Here is a 24050-nt window from a genome sequence, read left to right on the forward strand (position 1 = left end):
TTTTTAACAAGATGCACATCTTAGCAATCAGGTTCATGTGCATGTTGCTCATTTTACTGGCTGGAGTAACTCTAGAAACATTTATCCACAGCCCTGAAATCACAGTGCATAGCCTATTACACTAGGTCTTAAGTTAAATACCAGGTTATCTGGCCAAATAGAAAGAAGATAATTAAACATTTTCTTAACAGGCCCAAAGAAATCAATCAATTTGATTGACAGTTTTTCATCGTGTTGTTAAACATTGCCTTTGGAATTTTTCTGTGGCACCTTATAAAGTAATGACTACACTTTAACTATCGGTCGACTTTAACAATTTTCGGCACATTGGTGAGCCTGGGAAAATAAAGCTTTGACATAAGGTATCATCAAAACTAGCCTCCAATGCTCCCAGCCCTTCCCGAATTAAACAATGCAAAATTTGTTATCTGGTGGCTAGGCTGTATTATTGATGCCTCAAACATCCGTACATGTTCAGAAGTGCATGTTGTTTTGATTGTGTTTGACTGATATCACGTGCAACTTCAGTTTTACCCACCATGGGTTGCTTTTATACACGAGTGCTTTGACAGTGTATGTACAACTTATTACAAGCAATCCTTGACACCGTGTGGAGTTTCCACTCCTACAAGAGCATGCTGTTGATTTCACAACGACCTTCTGCAGATGCTTGACTAGCAGTTTATCTCTTACGTTTTTGAACAGCGCCTGTGCATATGCCATCATTCATTACCTTAGGATACTGTGCAACGTTGTATAGTACTGGACAGCACTGTAGAAGTAATCTGCAAAGCATGGGAAGGATCTAGTGCCTGTTCAGTGTGCATGACTTGTGGGCCAGATATGGGGTTCTCCTCCGTGCTCTTGGGACAAAGGAACGACAACACAGTAGTGCAAACAATCACAAGGGCATTTATTGCACCTTTCATAGATCAATGCCTGCTAGCCCAGTTGCTATCCACAAAACATGCCGATGGGCGCGCGACAAATCTAGAAGTTCGACTCACCGCGATCGGAAGTGAGCGAATATGTTCGCCCCATGCTGGATCCCAACGTCTGGTCGTTCGCGTGTATGGTCACGCGAATCGTGGCGCGTTCGAAGGCGGCCACGTGAGGCGGTCTCGCAGAAGCATGGGTCGGCGCGCGCGCGCGCGGGAGACGTCCACGCCGCGCGCCGAGCCGCCGGGAAAGAGGGTCGCTGCACGTGCGGCACGGCACGTCCGTCCCGCTTGCTGTCACGAACCCCAAGAGAGCAAGCGCCTTCCTCCCGGCGCCCAAGTAACCTCGCCTGTCGGCGGCGTTAGTAGCGCAACATTCGCGCCATCTCTCGGACTGCGCTTCAACCACATTGACCGCCGCGGACGTCACGCAGGCCACGCGGCGAAGCGGGATTACAGGAGACGCGCTATGCAGGAAAAACAGGGGAGGCGCGAGGGTCGCGCATCCCCACAGACTAGAGCAGTTTGCATGCAGAGAAAAGCTGATTGAGCACAATAATCTAGCACTATGAGGAGGCTTGTGCATGCATCCTAGTCTGGCAGGCATTGTTTTGAGAGCCTTAAAAAAAGGCAGTAAAAAAAACCAGGTGTTTACTGTCATGAGTAAAAACAAATGCTCCCTACACCATAGTCACTTACCCGTTATCACATTTGTGAAACTATGGCTTTCCTGTGTAGCATAGGCATCACTATGACTAAAATTCATGCCATGAAATCTGCACAATATTCTTTTTTTGCATGGTCTAACTTACAGAAGTTGGGAACTAGGAGCAAGGCATATACAGTAAAAGCTCGTTAATTCGAACCGCAAGGGGAAGCCGCTTCAGTTCGAATGAACAGTTATTACTTCTGTTTATGCTTCTTTTGGTACTTCTTTGAAGTCTCACGCAAGAATTCTCAAAAACTCTGTATATAGTTATTTCTATTTTACTTCCATTCAAAACACCAATAATCAGAATGCAATTTAATATATTGCAGTGTATGTTACAACTAATACATCTTGAAATAAAACATTCAAGCATAAAAGCGCCGAAAATTAGCACGTTTCTAGTGGCAAAGAAACAGTTAAAAGTCTCTTGTGGCAGATGTGCAATTATCTCACACCAGTTAAATACTTGGAAGAAGTGAACATTACTTGCAAGAAAAATTGCAGAAGGAAGTTATCTACTCAGAAGAACCAACAGCTGCCCAGAATACCCATTAATTAAATAATTGTGATCTGTCTCTCATCTTTTGGCTACACCACTGAGATGGATAACAATTACTTAATTGATGGTGCCATAAAGCTCCCCTTTCCACTGAGCTCATTTCTGAGTTTTTGTGCAAGTGGGCGCATTTCTGTGATTTTTTTTTTCTCTCGTTCTTTGATATCTCATTATATATATATATAAAAAAAAATGCATAGCAGCATGCCAAAACTTCTTGCTTGGCTAACCTCTCTACCTGTTATTAAAATTTCTCTCACCTGTGCGCACATATTTTCACTACTGGTTCATATTGCGTTTTACTTCTAACGCATTCTTTAAATATGTAAATTATGTACACGATGGCTAGGCTCTACTGTGGAAATAAAGTTTGATGGCAGTGCTTGTTCAAGAAAGATATTACCCTGGGCAATATCTTTCTTGAACACACGCTGCTGGCATAATGCAGCATCAACATACTGAGCAGATTAACTCACAAGACCCAAATGCAACATATCATATCTTTATGTTCACTACTGTATGTGATGCCAGCATTTGAAGCGGTTATTAGCCAACTGTTGAAACTTTCAAGATTGTTCACTTTATGCACGCAGTCATTTATTGTGCCGGAAATAAATGGACTGCGAAATTTCTCTCAGGAGTGCCCATATGCCGAGGAAGAGGAGGACGAAGGGACGAGGAGGCCAGAGAGTCCAGTGGAAGACACTGCTGTTGACTCCAGCAGTGGTGGTTGCTCCTCCAAGGATGCAGGTGATGTTCCCGTGTTTTGTTGGCCGTCACCTTAAAAATTTTACACAACTAATTGCACTCGGCATTGCGTACCCTGCAATGCCCTGCACCTATAAATGCACTTTGCTTTCAATGTTTTAGTTTCAGGCTATTCAAGTTGTGCTTAAAGGGTAACTAAAGGCAAATATTAAGTCCATTTAACCCTTTGAGGGTCGAATTATTTTGAAGAAAACTTTCCCGGGTGGTCAAATTATTTTATTGCGGATATTGAATGTACAAGATGTATAAAGTCGGGAATAAATAGTAAAAAAAATTAGGGAACAGTATTTTGGTGTCGGCATCGCTCAGAACTGCAATATGTTCAATAGTATTTTAGAGTGTAGTACTCCTTGAAACACGAGTCTCCGCGCAGCCGCAGAGAGCGAGAATACCTCGAGCTAAGAGCCGTGCCAATCAAGATAGAAATCAACTTCCGCCGCCCCTGCGATAGCGTGCCGACAAAGATAAAAATCACGTTTCGCGCGCCTCCGTTGCGGCGGAACCGAAACCCGCGTTGCCGCTGAGAGCGAGAATACCTCGCGAGCGGCGGTTATAAACAAGCTAAGAGCAGCGCCAATCAAGATAGAAATCAACTTCCACAGCATTTGCAAGAGAGTGTCGACAAAGAGAAAAATGACGTTTTGCGCGCCTCCGTTGTGATCACGCGGCGAAACCGAAACCTCAAAAGGGGTGTGGCCGCAGTCTGCCCGACGCCCTGAAGCTTGAAGTCAGTTCTGTTTATCTCCCCAAGAAGGTAGCACAAATTTCAAACGCTTCTTGTAAGACGTAAGAGGTGGCAGCACCTCCCAGTAAGCGTGGATCGTCATTATGGCGCGAAATTTCAAACGGAGGGTCGAAACCGTACCCGTACGGCGAAGACCTTGCGGGACAGAAAACCGCCGCCGTACATGTACTGCAAAAACCGTCAAAGGGTTAAACTGATAGGTTAATGCTTGAGAACATCTAAGGCATCAATATTAATGCGAACAGAGCTCTAGTAATTGAGAAATTGAGGCACAACAGAACCTCATTCATAAGTTTTGAAAAAAAAATGCAAGAAACATCATACCAACTAGGAAAAGTATGATCCGAAGTCAATAAAAATTTGGCAGACACACCAGCAGACACACCTGGTCGCTTTTTGGCTTCGGCAAGCTTACATTTGCGCTCCTAAACTTCGGCCTAGGTCAGCAGCCTCTGTGAGCGATCCGATGCAACTTGCTGTGGCATGAGATGCTGATGTGCGTCGACCTGGTTGGGCCTGAGCAACCCGAGACGCACATTGTCGTTTTCCTATTGCGTAGTGTTTTTAAGATGACGAGGAGAAACTGAAACAAAACGAGCTGGTGGGCTACGTTGGAATACGATGCCTGCGATGCTGCCAGAGCAAAACATCATGCTCACTTTGCACCGCATGCAGCAGATAATAGCAATGCATTTGGGCTAATGCCTATTAAAAGTGTGCTGTTCACTTCCAACAACACTACGCTCCATGCGCTGCGAAACAGGTAGGATGCTTATCACAATACGGTTGGCAACGATAGCTGTGAAAGCAGTGTGCGACGACCCAGCAGGAGATTTGCTGGTACTGAAATAGGAAACTGAGTGCATGCTCGCGTTTTCACGTGAGGCAGACAGCTGAGTATTGCAGGCAAACTGCTGCGGCGGGCGGTTACTGTTCTTGATTGCACAAGTCTCGTGCCTTTTCTTGTTTACATGGGATCTAGCAGCCGGAAAACAGATCACACGATCACACTTTGGCGACGTACTGAATGTTGGTGCTGAAAGATCATGTTTTCCGGAAAATTAAGAACCGGTAAAAAAGAACCGTAATGGTATTCGCTTGTGCATTGTGTTTTCAATAGCAGACATTGATGCAGAGAAATTGTACATAATGGACTCATATCAACAAGGTTCTACTGTAAATGCGGGAGACAATCTAAGGCTTCCTCCGTAAAATTCCAGGTGCTAGCCTGATGAAGCACTTCTCATTTTAATTCCGTTGCTATACTCAGCCAGTCATAATAAAAAGATAAATGCATTGCATTATGAGGAGGAAGAAAGTGCTCTTATTCTTGGCCGAGTTGGTGCTTGCTGAATGATATGATCTTGTACCGTAAAAATACTGGAAAGAAAGGATTAACAGTGACAGACAGAGTAGAAATAAATGTCATTCAGTCACTCGTCCAATTCTATTGAATATTTAGAAAAAAAAAAACACATTGCCGTTACCCTTGACAACGACAATGGTGGTTGAAAGCCGTCGATTTCGGTCAACTCTGCGTCGCCCACACCGAGTTGAGTGTTTCAGTATTTTCGTTATTGCATAGTGCTGTGCTGGTTTTGCTGGCTCATGAAACTCACACAAACTGCAAGTAGCAGAGAATGCCATGTCCATGTGAAGTCGTGGGATGCTCGAACGGTCGACGCCGCTTAACCAAAAGCAGCTGCAGCGACCAATGTAATGCTGGATTCCAATGGCGGAGTCGGAGCGAGTTTTTCTGCTCGTTTAGGAGCAAGTTTGTTCCAATGACAGAGTGAGGGCGGGAGTAAGGTGTTCCAATGAGAGAGCTGGAGTGGATTCTGAGCGGGAGTCACTCCGTGGAGCAGAAAAACATGCTCTGCCAAAATCGGCGGAGTGGACCGGAACTCTGCGTGACGTATTTCCTTTACCACGTTTATCTGCCGGGAGGCGCCACCGGTCACGACTTGTGAGGAAGCAAAAGCTGCTGCATGCTTGGCGAAATATCCATTCCGCACTTTTGAAAAAACAACAGGTGAACGGTGCTGAAGAGACAAGTGACCGGTGCGGCGGCGATGGGAGCAAACAGCGGAAGGAAATGACAACACGCAAGGCATCCTGGGTGATTCGGCGATAGAAGTTCCGCTTCCGCCTTGCTCCGGTGGCGCATGTTGTGTTCCACTCGCAAATTTGGAGGCGTTGCTCTATGCCAGAGTCGAGTGCTCGCTCGCGGAGTCCGTCGGCTGCTCCGACTCCGCCATTGGAATTCAACATAACACTCTGTCTTGGCTTGGTTTCTGCACGGACGCGCATTTGTGTTTTGCGCAAAAAAGGTAGTGCTGTCTTTCAGCCACCATTTTACATTAAAATCTCAATATAATAAACTTCAGGGGACCATGGCTAATTCGTTACTCTGAAAGGTCGTTACAGGGTAACTTCTATTATTAGTCTGCTGTCTTTCACTGGAATGAAATCTCGATAATTCGAAATCTCTTAATTCGAATTGATGCATAGTTCAAACTGCCCTGTTGGTCTTGACAAGGTGTATTTGAATAGCACAAAACTACTGTGCATTAGAACTCTAAAAAGCACACAACAGTTATTCCGAAAAAACTTTCTCAATCCCATGGACTGTCTTTTGGGCAAACCTGAGCCAAAGGCAAAGGTTCGAGGCATCGATAGCTACCATAATGTTGTACGCTATAAAATAATGAGGAAAGAGGCACGGGAGGCAGAGTTGTGTGTGCCCTCTTTTCCCATCAGGTTTAAAAGGAGCAGGAAGGAGCCCCCTTGTGTGCTTGACCGTGCCGCCGCACGCTCGACTACGACCCCCTCCTAGCACGCCCTTAATCATGCCATCTCTAACAGCGGCACGCATCAAGCGATCATCCTTCTTGGCTCACCCTGACAAGCTTTCCCTCGCACCCACAGCTAACGGCATGCAAGGCACGACCTTATCACACTTGGACCTAGGCTTCTGGCACATGTCTTCACACGCTGGTGGAAGAAAGACAATACTTTTTCAATGCATGCCCAGTGACAGTTTTAGTTTTGTGCACTGTAACACACAATTGATTGGGCACTATATTTAAAGGGGCGCTCCTTAGTTCAAGCTCCGTTTTATTCGAATAAATTTCTGGTCCCCTTGGAGTTCGAGTTGAGGAGATTCAACTGTACAAACTAAAGGCACTGTAAATGCTTACAAGCTAATGAAGTGTCTCCCCAAATAGTCTATGACCCCATACAGCATAAAAGTCGACCAAAGAGATAGTGAGAGTGAACGATGCCTTGTCTGCAGGGACGTGTATGGAGGTGAACAGCCCCGACCTGTACAGCAAGGATGAGCTGCTGCAGCTCTTTCGCACCATCCACCCCGAGTCCAAGCAGTGCAACGGGAAGACCGTCATTGGCCTGGTGAGCTTTAGGTCAACATCGTTTAGAGACAGCTCGCACGAGCTGACCGTGATGATGCACGTGGACTATTTTGTTGAGCCGCTGGCGGGCTGCCATTGTGCACCTCTAATGCGAGTAAATGAACATATACAGTCGAACCCACTTATAACATTACCGGTTTTAACAACATACTCGACAATAACAGTGAGCAGCCAGTGCACCATCGACTTCTGTATATATTCTATGGCGAAATGAACCGTTTAATACATGCCACGTCATCAGTTACAGTCTAACCCACTTGTAACCACCCCAGGTATAATGATTTATCTGTTATAAAGGCCACATTTCACTGCATTTATGATTTTCCGGCCCATGCCTACTATAACTACGCCCAGATATAACATTTTCAACAGTGGCGTTCTGTTACAATGAACACTTCATGAATGTTTGCGGTAAAAGGAGGGTATAGGTGAAGTTCCAATGGAGTCACGAGTGAACTGGGAGCACGGCAGCACACCCCCTCCCCTCACTCCAGTCCAACAGCGAAGAAGATAAGACCGCCGAGATGAGCAAGCGCCGAGCGTGTATTTCAAAAGCTGCGAGGAGAGTCACTTGCTTTCAACCATGCTAGGGTAACCATGCTTCAAAGCATGTCACCAGCATGGTTCAGGGTGAGACAGAACGGCAGCCGTAGCCTTAGCGATAGGACATGCCGGTGCTGTTGTGGAGGCCACAAACGGCGGCAATGTAGTTTTTGTGCAGTTCTCTCCATGGGGCACGGCATGCAATCTAGGAGGTCACGATAGAGGCACTCTCGTTTAGAGTCGGCAGACATTACTATGCCATTATAAGGAGATTGTGGTTTGTGTTTCATTTAACGTTTTTGTCGATAAACATTGTGATGGTGTTCTACCTTCCGAGCTTTTTTGACTGTAGCGACTTAGAAAACCTAACTTCGCAACTCCTGGCGCATATGCCGCTGACGTTGCAGCTGTGACGGCACAAACCTTTACAAAATGACGGCATGCCACAGCAGTTCCCACTTCCAGCCAACTGGAACGCTTCACTATCACATTCAGAGTCCACTCGTGTCCTGCTGATAGAAAACTATATAACAAGCTCTTGTCTCCTTTCCACCCCTCGGACGTTGACACAGCTGACTTGTGTATCAGAGGATTGAAAGGCGGCAACTGCACGGCCGCGGCGTGCCACATCTTGAAAGCGATCAGCGTCTGGGGCTGAGTCGATGGTGGCTCATACCTTTGTGCGTGCAGTGTTCTAATCGCTCAGTTTGCGTTGAAGCGAATGTTTGCAAGTTTATACGGCAGATAAAACTGCTATCTTTACTTCATGTAGCTGTCTACACATTTGCTATCACAATCGATGGTTCGCATTTCAGGTGAAACTGACTTTTTTAGTGATGGCTGCGGAAAAAAAATCAGTCAAAATTGTACCCCACATAACGAATGCACCACCCAACTTTGCGCATATTTTTCAGGGAGAAAAGTGTGTTCATTGTGTGAGTAAGTATGGTAGGTAACCAATGCCTGAGTGCCATATTGCGCCCGTTGTGTGACGCTGAGCACCTAGTGACAGTAACCGTACTGCATTCTAGTGGGGCTTGTTCCCACCCTTCAAACTTTTTTTTTTTTTTTCGGCGATACTCAAAGTGATGATCGCTTTTGCTTCTGCAGCTTAGTTGCCTCCTCTGTCTTGTGTTGCTGTCCTTTGAAAATTTCTTGTCACAGTTGATTCATGTCGATGAAAATTGTTGAATGGACCCATTCTGCATTTCATAAGCATGCTAGCTTGATGTTTATGAGCCATAGAGTGAAGCATTGATGGTGATGAAAAAGTGTTGCGATATTACACGAAGTAAGATATGCAGTTTTCTGAGTAGCACAGTGGAACCCTGTTGACACATTCTTCAGTGTTTCATTTTCCTGGCTGCTCCATCTTTTTTTTTTTTTCAGTCCTCATGTTCCCATTTGATATGTCGTCATTCTATAATGGTTCCACATCTTACGTGCTAGTTGAATGCGGTGGTCATGTAAATTTAGCGGTTCAGAGGGAAATTCAGAGGTATGAAGTGCTGCAAGTATGCAATTTTAATTTGCAATGAGTACATCACACCAGGGTTGTAGTTTTTGTCCACTCACTAAGGTCAGCTTTGCTGCAGTACAGTCATGTGGTGAATCATATCAGGGGTGGAAGGGAACCACAGTCATGGAACGTAGCACATGTTCCCTAATACAAATGCGCAGAGCTGTTCCAGACGTTGCTGGTGTGTCTTGGGGCCCTCCCCACTGTTACGTTCTCCCAGTCGTTACTTTATGTTTCTACGGTCCCTTGAAAAATGCATCAATGGGGTACTGTTGTATAAGCAGCAATAAACATTCACGTAATAACTAAATAATTATGGTGTCAAACAAACTAGGGAGGAGTATAATGTCACCCAGCTACCCTTCGGATGCAAGTATTCCATGCTGCCACTACAATTTCAATATTTCAAGCCTCTGAAACTGAGTAGATGATGTGACTTCCAACCTGGTTCATGGGAAGAGAGGGCACACCAAGGCACCAGCCTCGTCGCCTTAGCTTACCACATTCACACAGTTTGTCTTTACTGCTCAGCAAATGCAGCAGTACAAGTAATTCTTATTAGCAGATAAAAATCTTGCAATAGAAATGACTTGGTTGACGTCGGTGATGCATGGGTGAATTCCTGATGTCTGATGCTAATGATTTGTAACTGACGTGCAGACATGTCAGGGTGCCTGCTTTTTTTTTTCATACTTTTGTACTTTACTGTGTATTTATGCGCCCAGCCACAACTTGCATGGGTGTTTGTCAACATTTCACACTTTCTAAACTTCAGTATGGTGTTCCTGAGATGTTAGCATACTTTTTCTTTCTTTCTTACTTTATTATTATTATTATTATATTTTTTGTACTCTGCGCCCTAGCCAGGCCTCAAAAGATATTGGGAAGTGCAGTTCAGTGGTACTAGTGCCAGTGGGCATCCTTGTTCATCATGTGCAGGTGGGCTACCCGAACGTAGGCAAGAGTTCGACCATCAACGCACTCGTCCGCTGCAAGAAGGTCTCGGTGTCCACAACACCGGGCAAGACCAAGCACTTTCAGGTGCGGTACTGCTCAGCCCAACATGGGGACAATGTGTTTGTTGGCCTGCTTGTGGGCCATGGTGCCAGAGGGAACTGAATGCAATGAAAGAGGCACAAAACCTTGCATGTGCTGTGCGACTCACTTGCTTAAAAACTGAGAACATGCTAGAGTGAATGCAACTCCTTTCAATGAATGTATTCCCACAAAAAAATTTTGAAAGGCACCTTAAAATAATGCAGTTAAAAAGAACACAATGTTTAATTTCCCCCTTAATTTGACACATTTCCTGTCAGCTTGGTGGTGCCAATAGCAGCGTCCTGCCTAATGCTCTTTTTTCTTTTTATTTATTTTATTCAATGACTCGTGAATGGTGTGACCTTGTTGCTAAGATCTTTGCAGGGTAGATACATAGTCAGAAGTGCAACAAACATGTTCAGGCATACAGTGGCATAGAGAGGCATCAAAAATTTTAAAAAGCAATGAACAGTGCAAGACATTTTCATGACATAACTAAAAATGGGCAACTTGAGCAACCTGAATTGTGAAAACCAACAAAAACAAAAATGTTGCCTTTTTTTTTGTGGTGCATGCTCCAAAGTAGGCATCTCGCAAAGGTGCCAGAGAGCGACAGGGCAGGTGGGACGTGTTCACAACGACCATTTCCCCATTTGCTAGAAGGTTTGAGGGGTGTGTGGGTGTGTGTGTGTGTGTGCAATCTTTTGCTCAGGAGTATGATCCAAGACCATGAACTATTGCTCAATGGTGCTGTTGTGTGGGTCTGTGACATTGTAGGAAGGTGTGAGGCAGTGTTTTTCCTCATATTTATTGAAGCACCGCTCGAGCAAATGGAACAGACAACCAGCTGGTTGCATGGCTGGTGTGTCTGCCGAGATGCGTGGATCTCTGTTGCGTGCCACCAGTAGTGCACTGGGTGCATGTGGCAGCGCGAGTAGGATGTACTAGCTAGGATGAGTGGGTCCAGGGTGGGCTCTGTGCAGATGTGTTTTCTGTTGAAATTTTGGTGGCACCACTGTTGTCTTTACCTGAATGAACGGACCTACATGCTGACTGGACGCGTGTCTGCATCGAGGCAGCCACTTGGTGCCTGGACAGGCATGTCGCTCTGCTACACAGGGCAAAACATTGTTTTCTTCACCACGGTTTACTCATCCTTCTGAGCCACCAGAGAAAATATTACCACGTATGCTTCGTGCAGACGGCACCACTGAACAGAAGCAACGAGCATCCTGCCTGCTTTCTTCACTCTCCTGAAAGATGTGCAGCGTGGTGGAAACAGGGATTTTATTCCCTCCCAACATGTTGTAAAGAAAGTGAAGAAAGAATGCAAGAGCGATGGTGCATAGAAAAGACAACGGCATGCCGAGCAGGCGACAGCTCGGCATGGCCTATCGCTTGTGGATCGTTTAGACTATGTTGGGAATGCCGTGGTTAAGCACGTGGCTACCAATAAGAAGCAGGCTACACTGCTGCAGTACTTTCAGCCAAAGAAATAAATACTTTGTGTGAAGCTTCAGGTGAGTATTTAATGCGCCACATTTGGTTCATTGATTGATTTGTGCAAGTTTTTGACACATTTTTACTTGTTTTTATATATAGAATTCTGGCTATATCGAACTATTTTATGATCACCGCACTGTTCGATATATCAAGGTTTGACTGTATTTATAGTGAATACAAAATAAAGATCAAAATCAATGTATTAGAAGTGACAAAAACAGCATAACAAATTTCCGTGATTCACTTGAAAATCATGCAACACACACAGTTAACGAATTTAGCTGAACGCAACACTTTCAGAAAGATATTGTCTGGCTAATATGTGTTGGTATACTACTCGCCGTGCATGGACATCACTGCATCGCATGGCATACAGCTGCAAACTGCAAACTGCTTTTTGTGTGCACTGTTGGCTTTGTGCATTGACATTTGCTAGAAAGGAAGCTCAGTGTCGGACGTACTACACACATGGGGCGAACAGTCGGAAGCAGCGTTCTCACGTCAGTAGCTAGCAAACTACTGCTTGGACTGCAAGGTCTGTCCGAACACTTCCACAATTTCAAGACCCCGTTGGTATTTTACTTTCCTTGATGTGGTTAGTTAAAATTCTTGGGGATGTGCGAATACCGAGTACTAGTAGATTTCGAATCAAATATAGAATTGAATCAAGAAACAAAAGCCGAATATTGTATTGAATATCGAATATCAGAAAATTTAACACAACCTTTCATGCTTCCAAATTTTGTGCAAGAAGCACAGCGCTGCGCATGCTCAGGAGGCTAATCACATTATTTAACAAGCAATTATTGCTTTCCAGTTTTCTTCCGGGAAACAGGAGGGAGGGTTTTCTAACTTTATGGGAGGTGGTTTCTATGTTATCGTCAGCTTGTTAAAGCCAATCTATGCAACAGACAAAAACAGGGAATGCACATCATATCACACGGCATCCAGCGGTGCCGCCGGTTAAGAGTTCTCAAATTGGAAAGCCCATGGCAAGTTCATGTGATGTCCCCGTCCCTTTTCTCTTATCCCCATCCATCTTTTATCTGTGCAAATGCATCTGCAGCCGGGGGTCAGGGCATTTTCACATGATATTTTCGAGCCTGCTATGTAATCCAAAGCTAGTCTTGTGATGGGTCACTTGCAGCTATAAAAAGTAGGGCTGCGCGAATATCAAAATTTTCAAATACGAATAGAATGCAAATACTTAGCATCGACTGTCGAATAGAATATTGAATAATGATATGTACATGCATTTATTAGCAAGGTCGTTTATTTTAACATGTTGGAACATTATAATTACATTGTCATTGGCTATAAAATTAATACAATTATTATTATTATTATTATTATTATTATTATTATTATTATTATTATTATTAATACCATTTAGTACGGTTATACTAAAAGATTGGGTATATTGTTTATGTTAACTTTGGATTTTGAGTAATTTCCTCTAGTTGCCTATTCTTGCCAACCTGTGCCTTGTTACACCGCATCAGTTTCCCATTAACTCAGGCGCATTTGACGCTGTACCATTCATGCCTCATTCCATTTGCTGTCAAGCAATACGCTTAGGATTCGGAGTGGAACTTGCAAAAGAGTGCATCCTCGCTGTTCGCAAACCCGTGCCCCCTTGCTTTTGAGAGGCTGGCTTTTCTGCAAAGCTTAGACGTCCAGTAGGTAGGCGTGTGTAAAATCATGAAATTATCGCAAAATTCAGCACAGAATCAGACACACCGTCTTATATTAGATAGAAATAAACACTAAGGACCATGTTTGCTCCCGCATACCCAGCAATATAATTGATTTGTTTCGAGTATTCGTATCCAATCGAATATTCAAAACTTTTCTAATATCTAGTTTTCAAAATTAATACGAATATTAAAAATGTAATATTGGATAATATCTGAAAATTTTCGAATATTCGCACTCCCCTAACGAAAAGGGACCGTGGAGGAGCCACAGTACAATATTTTGCAAATATGGCGGCCATGAACATGCCGCGGTCATAGGCTACCTTCACTGGTAAGACAGCTCAGCGATCGGCTCGGCTTTCAACGCCAGCATGTCAGTACAGCGAAACACCAAGGCGGCCACTTCTACGAAGGCATGCTTTTGTGGCACTCGTTTGAAACATGTCAGTCGTTCTAAATTGTGATTTTAAGGCAGTCAAAAACATTGAGGTCCATTTTCGACCCCTGACACTTGAGAATGGACGCCAACTTTACAACTATAACCATGAATATCATGTCAAAGAGGTAAACAGCACGGACATCGCAGCAAAGTGCTTAAATTAAATTAATTATGGGGTTTTAGGTGCCAAAACCATGATCTGGTTGAGGCACACCATAGTGGGTGTATCCGGGATAATTTGGACCAGCTGGCTTCTTTAATGTGCACCTAAATCTAAGTAGTACATGGGTGTTTTGGCATTTCATCACCATCGAAATGCAGCCGCCATGGCTGAGATTTGATCCCGCAACCTCATGCTTAGCAGCCCAACACCATAGCCACTAAACAATCTCAGTCGCTCTTTGCTGTGTTTGCTGCCATGGCAGAGGTCACCAGCAAATGCAAGCGTTTTCTCTGGGAGCATTTTATAGAACAATCCAGTTTCATTGCAATTGAAAATGTTCTCAGGTGCGAACTTTTGCAATAAAGACTGCAGCTTTTCATTCTGATACTGCGCAACAGCTGAATCATTGACAGCGCTGCTTTCTCCACACATCTTCTTGAACCTCAGGTCATTGCGATTCTTTAAATTTCTGAGCCAACCATTGTTGAACTTGAATTCCTGAAGCGTGAGGGCCTCCACCTTATGCTTCAAGACATAACCAGAGACCAGGATTCACTTTGCAGTCATGGTATTTATTTAGCCACACGAGGAGCGCTTTGTCAAGCTTTGGGTAAAAACCCTGACTCGCATTCCTTTTTTGAGCCCGCATTGACTTTCTGGCCACTTCCAGTATCTTCAACTTGTTTTTCATAAAATCTGAGACAGTTTGCTTCAAAATTCCGAACTCCTTGCCCATGTCGGCTTGTGACCAGCCACTTTAAACTTGCTTCATGATGACAGCTTTTTTTTCCATCGTCAGCCTACGCTAGGGATTTGCATGATTCGAAGCCATGGGTGAAAGTGACGAAGGTGTAGTCAGCACCATTGCTGTCAGCGGCGAATCCGCTCGATGAAAAGCAGAGCAGCAAACAGCGGGAAGCTTCAAAGCAAACGTAGAAGAGAGCGCACAGCAGCACAACAAGATCACACGACCTATCACAAAGCTAACCAAAAAACATGTGGATAAACACAAAAGGCTATCTGTAGCCATAGCCATGGCTGCCAATGGATTGGCATGCAAGAGTGCTGGTTTGAGATCTCGGTACTATATATGGTGGCCGCGATGCTGTGGATGGCTACCGCTAGCAGATTGGCTGACTATGGCTAGCAGGCTGGCTATGGCTAGCAGAAAGTGGGGGTTTGAGGCTGCGAGACGATCAAAATGGTGGCAGTGGATGCCGCTTTGAACATGTGGTTAGGGGTAAAAAGTTTGAAAAATCGGACAGCAAATGTTTTGAGCGTCCGAAATTTCAGTCGTTTTTACACATAGGCTCTTTGGAGCACCTGACGGTGCCGCGAAGGAGTCAGAAAAATCAGACGTTGACTGTATGTTCTTACGGGTGGCTCTTCTGTAATCAGCTGTGAAATCGTGTGTGGGCTACACTGACGGCAATTGAAGCCGCATTTGGGTTTGCAGTCGACCACGTGGCAACTACCGCGAGCATGCGTGCCAAGTTTGTCTGTGTGCTCACATGTGAGTAGAAAGCTCCAAACTGTGCAACTTACATTAACTCATGCACGCGATACGATCAGTGTGTTTTCTGGTGGCTAATTGGCCCAATCTTCATAGAGGATTCCGTGCTTTCTAAACGCGCTAGCTTCTTTTGTTGTTCCCCCTGTTCACGTAGCCTTATTCGCTTCGATCGGTCTGGTCGACCTGGTCGAATCTTGTGTTGATAAAGATCATGCGCTGTTGGAATGTAGTGTGCATCAAGGCACTGACCACGGCCGGGTCATTCACCAAAGGTACCAATATTTGAAAGATTGAATATTTGAGAAATTGAATATTAGATATTGGATTTGCGAATTGAATTTTTTACTTGTTTGCTGTTTGATTTGAAATTGAATATTCGAGTATTTGCACATCCCTAGAAATTCTTATACATTTTTCTTGGGTTTCAATAGGTGCAATAGGAAATGATCTGAAAATAAATGTGTTCTACTGAAAACTGTTTACAAAGAATAGTGAAACTTTCCTCCTCTAAGAGTGTTCCACTTCTTTAGGCCTGTCTTAAACTACATCTTCAACTTCTAGGTAATGTTTAGCATGCTGGCACAACACAGGCCCTGTAATGTTCAAGTTTACATATTCATGTACTTTGAGTGGCACACGGATTAGCATCTTCCTGTATCCTGGCGGTACCTATAATGGTAACATGCAGGATAAAGGCTAGGTTGATTTTCTATCATTGAACAATGACTCTATGCTCGTGACCTTGACTGTGCAGACGTTGAACCTGGACGACGAGCTGTGCCTGTGTGACTGTCCTGGCCTGGTGTTCCCCAACTTTGTGAGCAACAAGGCCGAGATGATTGTGCACGGAATCCTGCCAATTGACCAGATGACAGACCACGTACCCCCCGTCAACCTTATATCCTTCATCCTATTGTGCGATTGTCGCTGCCAGCTCAGTGACCCAGAATATTTCGTCCAATTTTCTCGACAGCTGGGTGCACGGCAAATGATGCATGTGCAAGTGGAACAAGGTTTAGGCACTGAAAGCACTACTTTTGGAACACTGTAGCTGCAGTTTCTGGGCTTCTGACACAAAAGAAAAGAGGGCATAAAGACTGGGAAACTGTAACAACCAAGAGTTAATGGTCTCTATAGCAGGACCACTAAAATGTGCTGCTATGATCATGAGCACTATCATTAGGCTATTTTTGTGTACGCTGCAGGATGAAGGCCTCTCCCAACGATCTGCAATTACCCCTGTTTTGCGCTAGCTGATTTCAAGTTGTGCCTGCAAATTTCCCAACTTCATCATCCCAGCTAATTCTCTGCCATCCTCGACTGTGCTTCCCTTCCCTTGGCAGCAATTCCGTAGCTCTAAAGGACCACTGGTTATCTGCTCTACACATTACTGTACATGGCCTGCCCAGCTCCATTTTTTCTCATAATATTGCCTAGACTATTGGCTACCCCCATTTGCTCTCTTATCCACACCACTGTCTTCCTGCGTCTTAATGTCATGAATAAGATTATTTGTTTCAACACTCATTGCGCTGTCCTTAACATCTTCTCAAGCCTCTTTGTTAACCTCTTAAGTTTGGAAACGTGCTGCTCCAAAACTAACACCTTCCTGTTCCAAAAATTGCTCCACTGTCTGTTTCAGCATTCCCACCCCTGCAAAAGAAACCTGCACAGATTGTTTAAAGACAGCTCGGCATTGTTGGCACCAATGCTGCTGCTGCTTCTTTGCAGATGTTTTGATCAGCGAGCACAGGGTGGCTAAAAGGACATGAATTGGGAATGCATGTGCCAGTCTATAAAATTAACTTGCTGAATGACTACATAGCTCTCAGTTGTGTTTCGCAGCCATGACTACAGCACCCAGCAGAACTCATACTGCATTTACTTGCTTATAAAGCACAAGTTTTTCCAGAAATGTTTACTAGAAAAAAGTTACATGCGTGTTAGAATCGACTACGAAACCAAAATAATAGTGTAAAGATAAAGTAGTTGGCTTTCAAAATTGCGGCAGTCCAATCGATTGCACATTTCTGCAGCTTTAGGAGCTATGGTAGTTGCAACATGGTTTATGCCTGCTGTATAAGTTTGTTAAGCGGCTATCATCTGCGAGATGTTCAATAAGAAGCAGTACCTAGCCACGAAAATCGTGTGTGTCTCAATTGAGGGCACTTTAGCGTCCAGTAAATGCAGCAGAACGCATTTTAGTGAGTTTCGTGTGCCTAGAAAGATGGCTTAGTTTCTCTGTAATAGAGGGAGATCAACCTGGGTAGTGCCTCGGAAGCGCCTGACACAATTTGACGCAAGAAAGGCTTCTCCATGCCTCTGAGTTGACCCTTGACTGCTTATTCACGTGGCCAGCCTGATCCCAAGGCACGTGTTGGAGTCCACCTACAGCATTTGCCTGCCAGCACCCCACGAGACCGAAGACCCGGACAGGGCGCCCATTTCGGAGGAACTGCTCAATGCCTATGGATGTGAGTTCGCATTGATCGGTGCATATAGAGTAACACATCTGCCAACTTTTACGATTTTGTCGTAAAATGCCCGATTTCTAGAACTTGTTAACGATTGGCACATGGACAGCAATAATTTTATGATTTTTCATTTGCATCCTACTTAGGGCAAGACTGGTCGTGACAGGATGTAAATATAGTTGTCGAGCAATTTTTCAGAGCCCGACTTTTCAGACCTGCTTGATCATGCAGCAGCGTCGCAGCTAAAATGGCTGGTAAAATATTGGCCACCATTACATGGATATTTCATTAACCAACATAAATAAAGCAGCCAGCAAATTTGGAGCAGCATTCCTACAGAATACTGTCAGCTTATTTTTCAGTAAACTGAGCACATTTCAGTAATAAAATAATTTCTGGTATTTCTCACAAAATTTTATTATTTCTTGGCTGCAGCGGTAGTATATACCATACTTTAAGTGTGACAGATCTGAACTGGTGTAATCAGCATAACCATTAACACGGGCTGGGATATGCAACGGGTGCTCTTATTTTTTTTCTTGAAGGATGCTGATGAACTAGCACTCGTCTCAGTGTGTAACAGGTGTGAAAGGCAAAGGCACTGCATCCAGCGCTTACTGTAGGAGGCCTAACATCCACATTGAGGCCATCATTGTCAGAGTAATACGAAGTACTAATGCTTTGTAGCTATCCAGTCGTGGTAACGCATGCATGAAAACACAGTGTATTTGAAAGATAGGTCCCACTTGTGTCAGCGACATTTCACTCACGCTAAATATTTCACGAGACGTGCACCTGTTTGTAGCAAAGCTGCAACAAATGTAGATAGCCATCAGTGTCACGCCATCAGTGTCACGCCATCAGTCTTGCGCTGCGTGTGCGCAAAAGATTGCACATTGCAATTTCTTCCAGCAATAAATCGATAGTTGATGCCTTGTGTGTGTTTTGTGGGTCCCATTTAGTGCTCAAAAACCGTGCTTAGCTAACTCCACCAAATGCTGAAGAAGTTGTGTTGTGCATGAAAACACTCGTTCGGAGCACTTAGCAGCAGACCATGTGCACGCCACCACACAACACTGTCTCAAGGTGCAGACATTGGGTGACAACGAAGCAGTTACCAAATATAAAAAGAAAACTTCATTTCACGAGCCTCTGCAAAATAATGTTTACAATATAAAAGTAAAATTTATGAAATAAGGTTTGTAAATAATAAATAAATAAGGTAGAATGACTAAATTGACTGCAAGAATCCTGATAAACACAGTAGCTGTTGAGAATTGGAACTGAAGTGGTTGTCAGTCGCCACTATTTGTACGTCATGCAGAGATTTCATAATGACCCTCGTATAGCACAATGAATGTTTGTTAAGGAGCTGGAAGCCTTGTGTTAAAGACGCACTTTGGGCAATAACAGTACTGATTCAAGAGCACACTTGTCGGTAGTTAATGAAACAAAAATTTTGCTTTGTGAACATAAAACGATGAGATGTTTTATTAGCAGCAGTAACAAAACAAAGTAAAGCAAACATATCTAGTGACCTAATAGTGTGGGGTTCTCACACCCGTACTCTTGGGACAAAGGAACGACAACACAGTAATGCAAACAGTCACAAGGGCATTTATTGCACCTTTGATAGATCAATGCCTGCTAGCCGAGTTGCTATCCACAAAACATGCCGATGGGCGCGCGACGAATCTAGAAGTCCGACTTACCGCGACCGCATAGGGAGCGAATATGTTCGCCCCATCCTGGATCCCAACGCCTGGACGTTCGCGTGTACGGTCACGCCAACGGTGCGTTCGAAACCAGCCACGCGAGGCGGTCTCACAGTAGCATGGGTCGGCACGCACGTGCCGCACGGCACGTCCGTCCCGCTTGCTTCCCGAACCCAAAGAGAGCAAGCGCCTTCCTTTCGGCGCCCAGGTAACCTCGCCTGTCGGCGGCGTTAGCAGCGCAACACTCGCGCCATCTCTTGCACTGCGCCCCAACCACACCGCCGGATTACAGGAGACACGCTATGCGGGAAAAACATCAGGGGACGCGCGAGAGTCGCGCATCCCCACAGTAGTTGCCAAATCGAATATATTTGTTGACATACATTCTCGGGTCTAAATTATTATTTTAACCCTTTGAGGGTTGATTTTTTTCGCCATATGCGACTGCCCAGGGTCGATTTCTTTATTGCAGATTCTAATTGTTCCTAGGGACTTATTTCAAAAAAAAAAATTTACTGTAATTTTTTTATGGTGACCGTAAAGTGAGAAAAAATATTTTGCGTTGGTGTGTATGTACTCTTCATTCATGAATAACAACAATAAAAAGAGTAAATAAACTTATAAGAATTGAAAGTGTGATGCATTGTTATACACATAGTTCAAGGCTTTCAAGATGCGCACAAGAGAATATTTTGCAAAACTCAAATTTTCCTGCTCTTACACTAATAGGTACGTCCATAGCTTAATCGAACTGCGTAGGTGCGTGCACTCAAGAAAACTGTGTGGTTGTGTGCCTGTCAAAAAAGCAAAACGTTTGACAAACTTCCGCAAATCTTCATCTTATCGCCAACCAGTCGCAATTAGTTTTCGCGAGCCTCCAAAAAAAGAAAGGCAATGGAAATGCATGCACGGTGGCATTCTTCCTATGCGCACCCCTGTGAGCACTAAACGATCGATAAACAAGCAGTTGCCCTTTGAGCAATTAGTAATGAAATAGTCATCAGTTTTGCAAGCGCAAGAAGCCAAAAGTGCCCGCGGAACAAAACCCAAACCGCCGCCTGCCCGCGCGCGCACCAATGCACGAGTGGTAGTATATAGAGGTGCGGGAGCAAACTAGCGCTAAAACAAACCATGCAACAAAAAATCGAGAGAGGGAGGCGCGCAAAAAAAATTCCCTGTATTCCGAAGTAGTGCCAGCACATGACAGAAAAGAAAAAGTTAGGAAATTGGCACGCTTTTGGGTGCCAAAGGGGTGTGTTGCCCCCCACGGAGGCAACACACCCCTTTGGCCTCTGCTTCACATAGACGGCACCCCCGGACTGACCCACCCTGGGGAAATCAGTAGTTACCGTTTCCCGTCTCTCTCTTCCTCCAATCTTTGTCTTTCTCTACTTTACATCTTTCCTGTCTTCTCCTGGCTTCCTTTTACTTCCAATTTTTCCAGGCAGCAAGGGTTAACCTTATGTGAATAGCCAACCTAGGTTATGTCATATTTGGTTATAGCGGTAATGTACAGCTGGCATTTGTAGGACTTGGTTTTATAGGCCCTGCAGCGTCCCTTTGTAGGGCTCCACGGTGGGTGGCTGGCATAACTGCCGAAAATTAAACATGCATCTGTGGCAACCTTTTTCTCCCCGCTCCCTGATCGCCCTCAGAAATGAGGGCACACCAAAGGTGTTTTTCAATTTTTTGGCAACAGATCGCAAAATTTTCACAGATTTTATGTCATCCATTCTGACAAACCTGAAAAGACCATGACAATGATCTCACGCTTCCTCATGTCAAAATGTTTCGCTGAAGCTCTTGGCTTGGTGCAGGATACAAAGCATCGAAAATGGCTTGCGGTGATCTCCTTTTGGGACTTAACGATGTGAAACAGCTTGAAAATCTTCCTGAAGTACTGTCATTCGGGTAAATCCCAGTGACAATATCCCCACACCGGACTATGAACACCAGCTTTGGTGTTGTCTCCGACGATGCCCTGATGAAGTTAACAGAGGCTGGACTGTTGGAAGGCTGAAGTGACCAAAACATGATAAATAATAAAATAATTATGCCAAGGCACAATGGCGGGGCGATAAAAACCAATTATCTAGTACTCACTTTTTGTTCAAGAATCCTGCCTTGAGACACTTGAGGCCGGCTATGTAAAGCTACAGGTCAGGTTGTATGTTCCAAGTCTCCTTCTTTGCTTCAAATTATGTTTCTGCTATGTTTCTTGGTGGGCAAGCTGGCAGAGATTTCTCTCAGGTATAAATTCATATATTCAAGAAGCTAAAGTATGGAACAGGCTGAAAAGGCTAAAGGGACAAGAAATTCATCCATTGCCCCTAGTGAACGATGAAGTGAACAGCTTGCAGACTGAGCTGACGCTCTTGGCAAATATTTTCAGCTGATTTCAAGTTCTAACCATTATTCTGAGGCACTCCTAAAGCACAAAGTAGCGGAACGCAAGGCAATTGACTGCAAACACAGACAGAACAAAGCCTGTAACCTACCTTTTAACATTGCTGAGCTGAGAGCCTCCTTGATTGCATGTCAGAGCTCTGCACCTGGTCCTGACAGGATCATGTAGGACATGATTAAACACCTTCCCAATGATACTCAGATAACCCTACTTGCACTTTTTAACGATGTATAGGCTGCGGGGTGCCCCCCTACCGCATGGAATGTAGCCCTTGTTATTTTGATTCTGAAACAAGGCAAAGGCCCTACGTTAGTAACAAGTTACCACCCAATTGCCCTCACAAGTTGTATGTGCATTTTTTTTTATGATAAACCGTTGACTTCTATACTTCGTTGAATCAAAACAAAATTGTTGATCCATATCAGTGTGGTTTTAGAATAGGACGGTCTACAACCGACCATCTCGTGCACATTGAAGCAAACATTCGCAACGCCTTTTTACATAAACAATCCTTCTTATCTGTATTTCTCGATATGGAAAAGGCACATGATACACCTTGGCATTATGGAATTCTGCGTGACCTGTCAACGATGGGCATCCGTGGCACCATGTTAAACATTATAGAAGGCTACCTGCACAATGGTATATTCCGGGTGAAAATAGGTAATGCACTGTTGTGTGCATTCATAAAGGAAACTGGGGTACCCCAGGGAGGCGTTCTGAGTTACACGCTCTTTGTCGTTAAAAGGAATCTGCTTCGTACATCATTACCACCATCTGTTTTTTACTCCGTCTACATAGACGACATACAAGTAGGTTTCAAATCCTGCAACCTAACAGTCTGTGAGAGACAACTACAACAGTGCTTGAACAAGGTTTCCAAGTGGGCAGACGAAAACGGGTTCAAGGTGAACCCCTAGCAAAAGTTCTTGCATTCTTTTCACCAGGAAGAAAGGGCTCACCACATATCCCACTGTCGAAATGTATGGGCAACAAATACTTGTGAACAAAGAACACAAATTCCTAGGTGTTATACTTGACTCCTGGCTTACTTTCATTCCACGCATAAAATTTCTTAAAGGAAAATTTCTAAAAACAATGAACTTACTTAAAATCCTATCCCACACAACATGGGGTAGTGACAGAAAGTGTTTATTGAATCTTTAGAGGAGCCTGATTCGATCACGATTGCACTATGGTGCTATGGTATATCACTCTGCCACTCCGTGTGCACTAAAGCTGCTAGATCCCATCTACCATCTGGGTATCCGTATGGCTACTGGCATATTTAGAACAAGCCCTGTCAAAAGTCTATACATAGTCAGATGAGTGGTCACTTCATTTTCAGAGAATGTACATCAGCTTCACCTATTTTCTCAAAGTGCACTCTAAGCGCCAATAAAACATCACACATTCATTCATGCATTTATAAGCGAGTTGGTTTATTTTAGCATGTTGGAACATTGCAATTACAATGTCATTGGTAAAAAAAAAACTAAACTATTTATTTATTTATTTATCTATAGTACCCTCAGGGGTTACATGAAGCATTACAGAGGACAGGGGCTAATAGATACAGGTAACTATACAAAGAAGAAAACAATAATCAGTTAACAGTGCACAGGCCAATGTGAAAATAACGCAAGTTATAGTGACACAATAAGCATATCATAAAAATACAGACACAATATAATACAGACAGGTAATACAGACGAAACAGAAATGCATGGTGTACACAGTGAAAGTTAGAGTGAGAAGATAAGTACATATTGATAAAAGATAAATCATAATACAAGGTATACTGTTAGTAGATTAGGTAGGTGGTACTATGGAAATAACTTATAAACACTACTGGTCAGAAGAAAACAGAGCTACTCTACACATGTAAATAT

General features: G+C 44.0%; 1 protein-coding gene across 1 annotated transcript in view; it reads left to right on the forward strand.

The window, feature by feature from the left end:
• Positions 1–24050, forward strand: part of Ns3 (nucleostemin 3) — a 73428-nt gene that overhangs the window by 34217 nt on the left and 15161 nt on the right. Inside the window, exons 8-12 of the mRNA XM_065425194.2 lie at positions 2842–2953; positions 7012–7127; positions 10149–10250; positions 16317–16460; positions 17913–18036. Coding sequence (XP_065281266.1) covers positions 2842–2953; positions 7012–7127; positions 10149–10250; positions 16317–16460; positions 17913–18036 — 598 coding nt within the window. The remainder of the gene's footprint in view (positions 1–2841; positions 2954–7011; positions 7128–10148; positions 10251–16316; positions 16461–17912; positions 18037–24050) is intronic.

This window comes from Dermacentor albipictus, chromosome 9, assembly GCF_038994185.2.
Source record: "Dermacentor albipictus isolate Rhodes 1998 colony chromosome 9, USDA_Dalb.pri_finalv2, whole genome shotgun sequence".
Lineage (NCBI taxonomy): Eukaryota > Metazoa > Arthropoda > Arachnida > Ixodida > Ixodidae > Dermacentor > Dermacentor albipictus.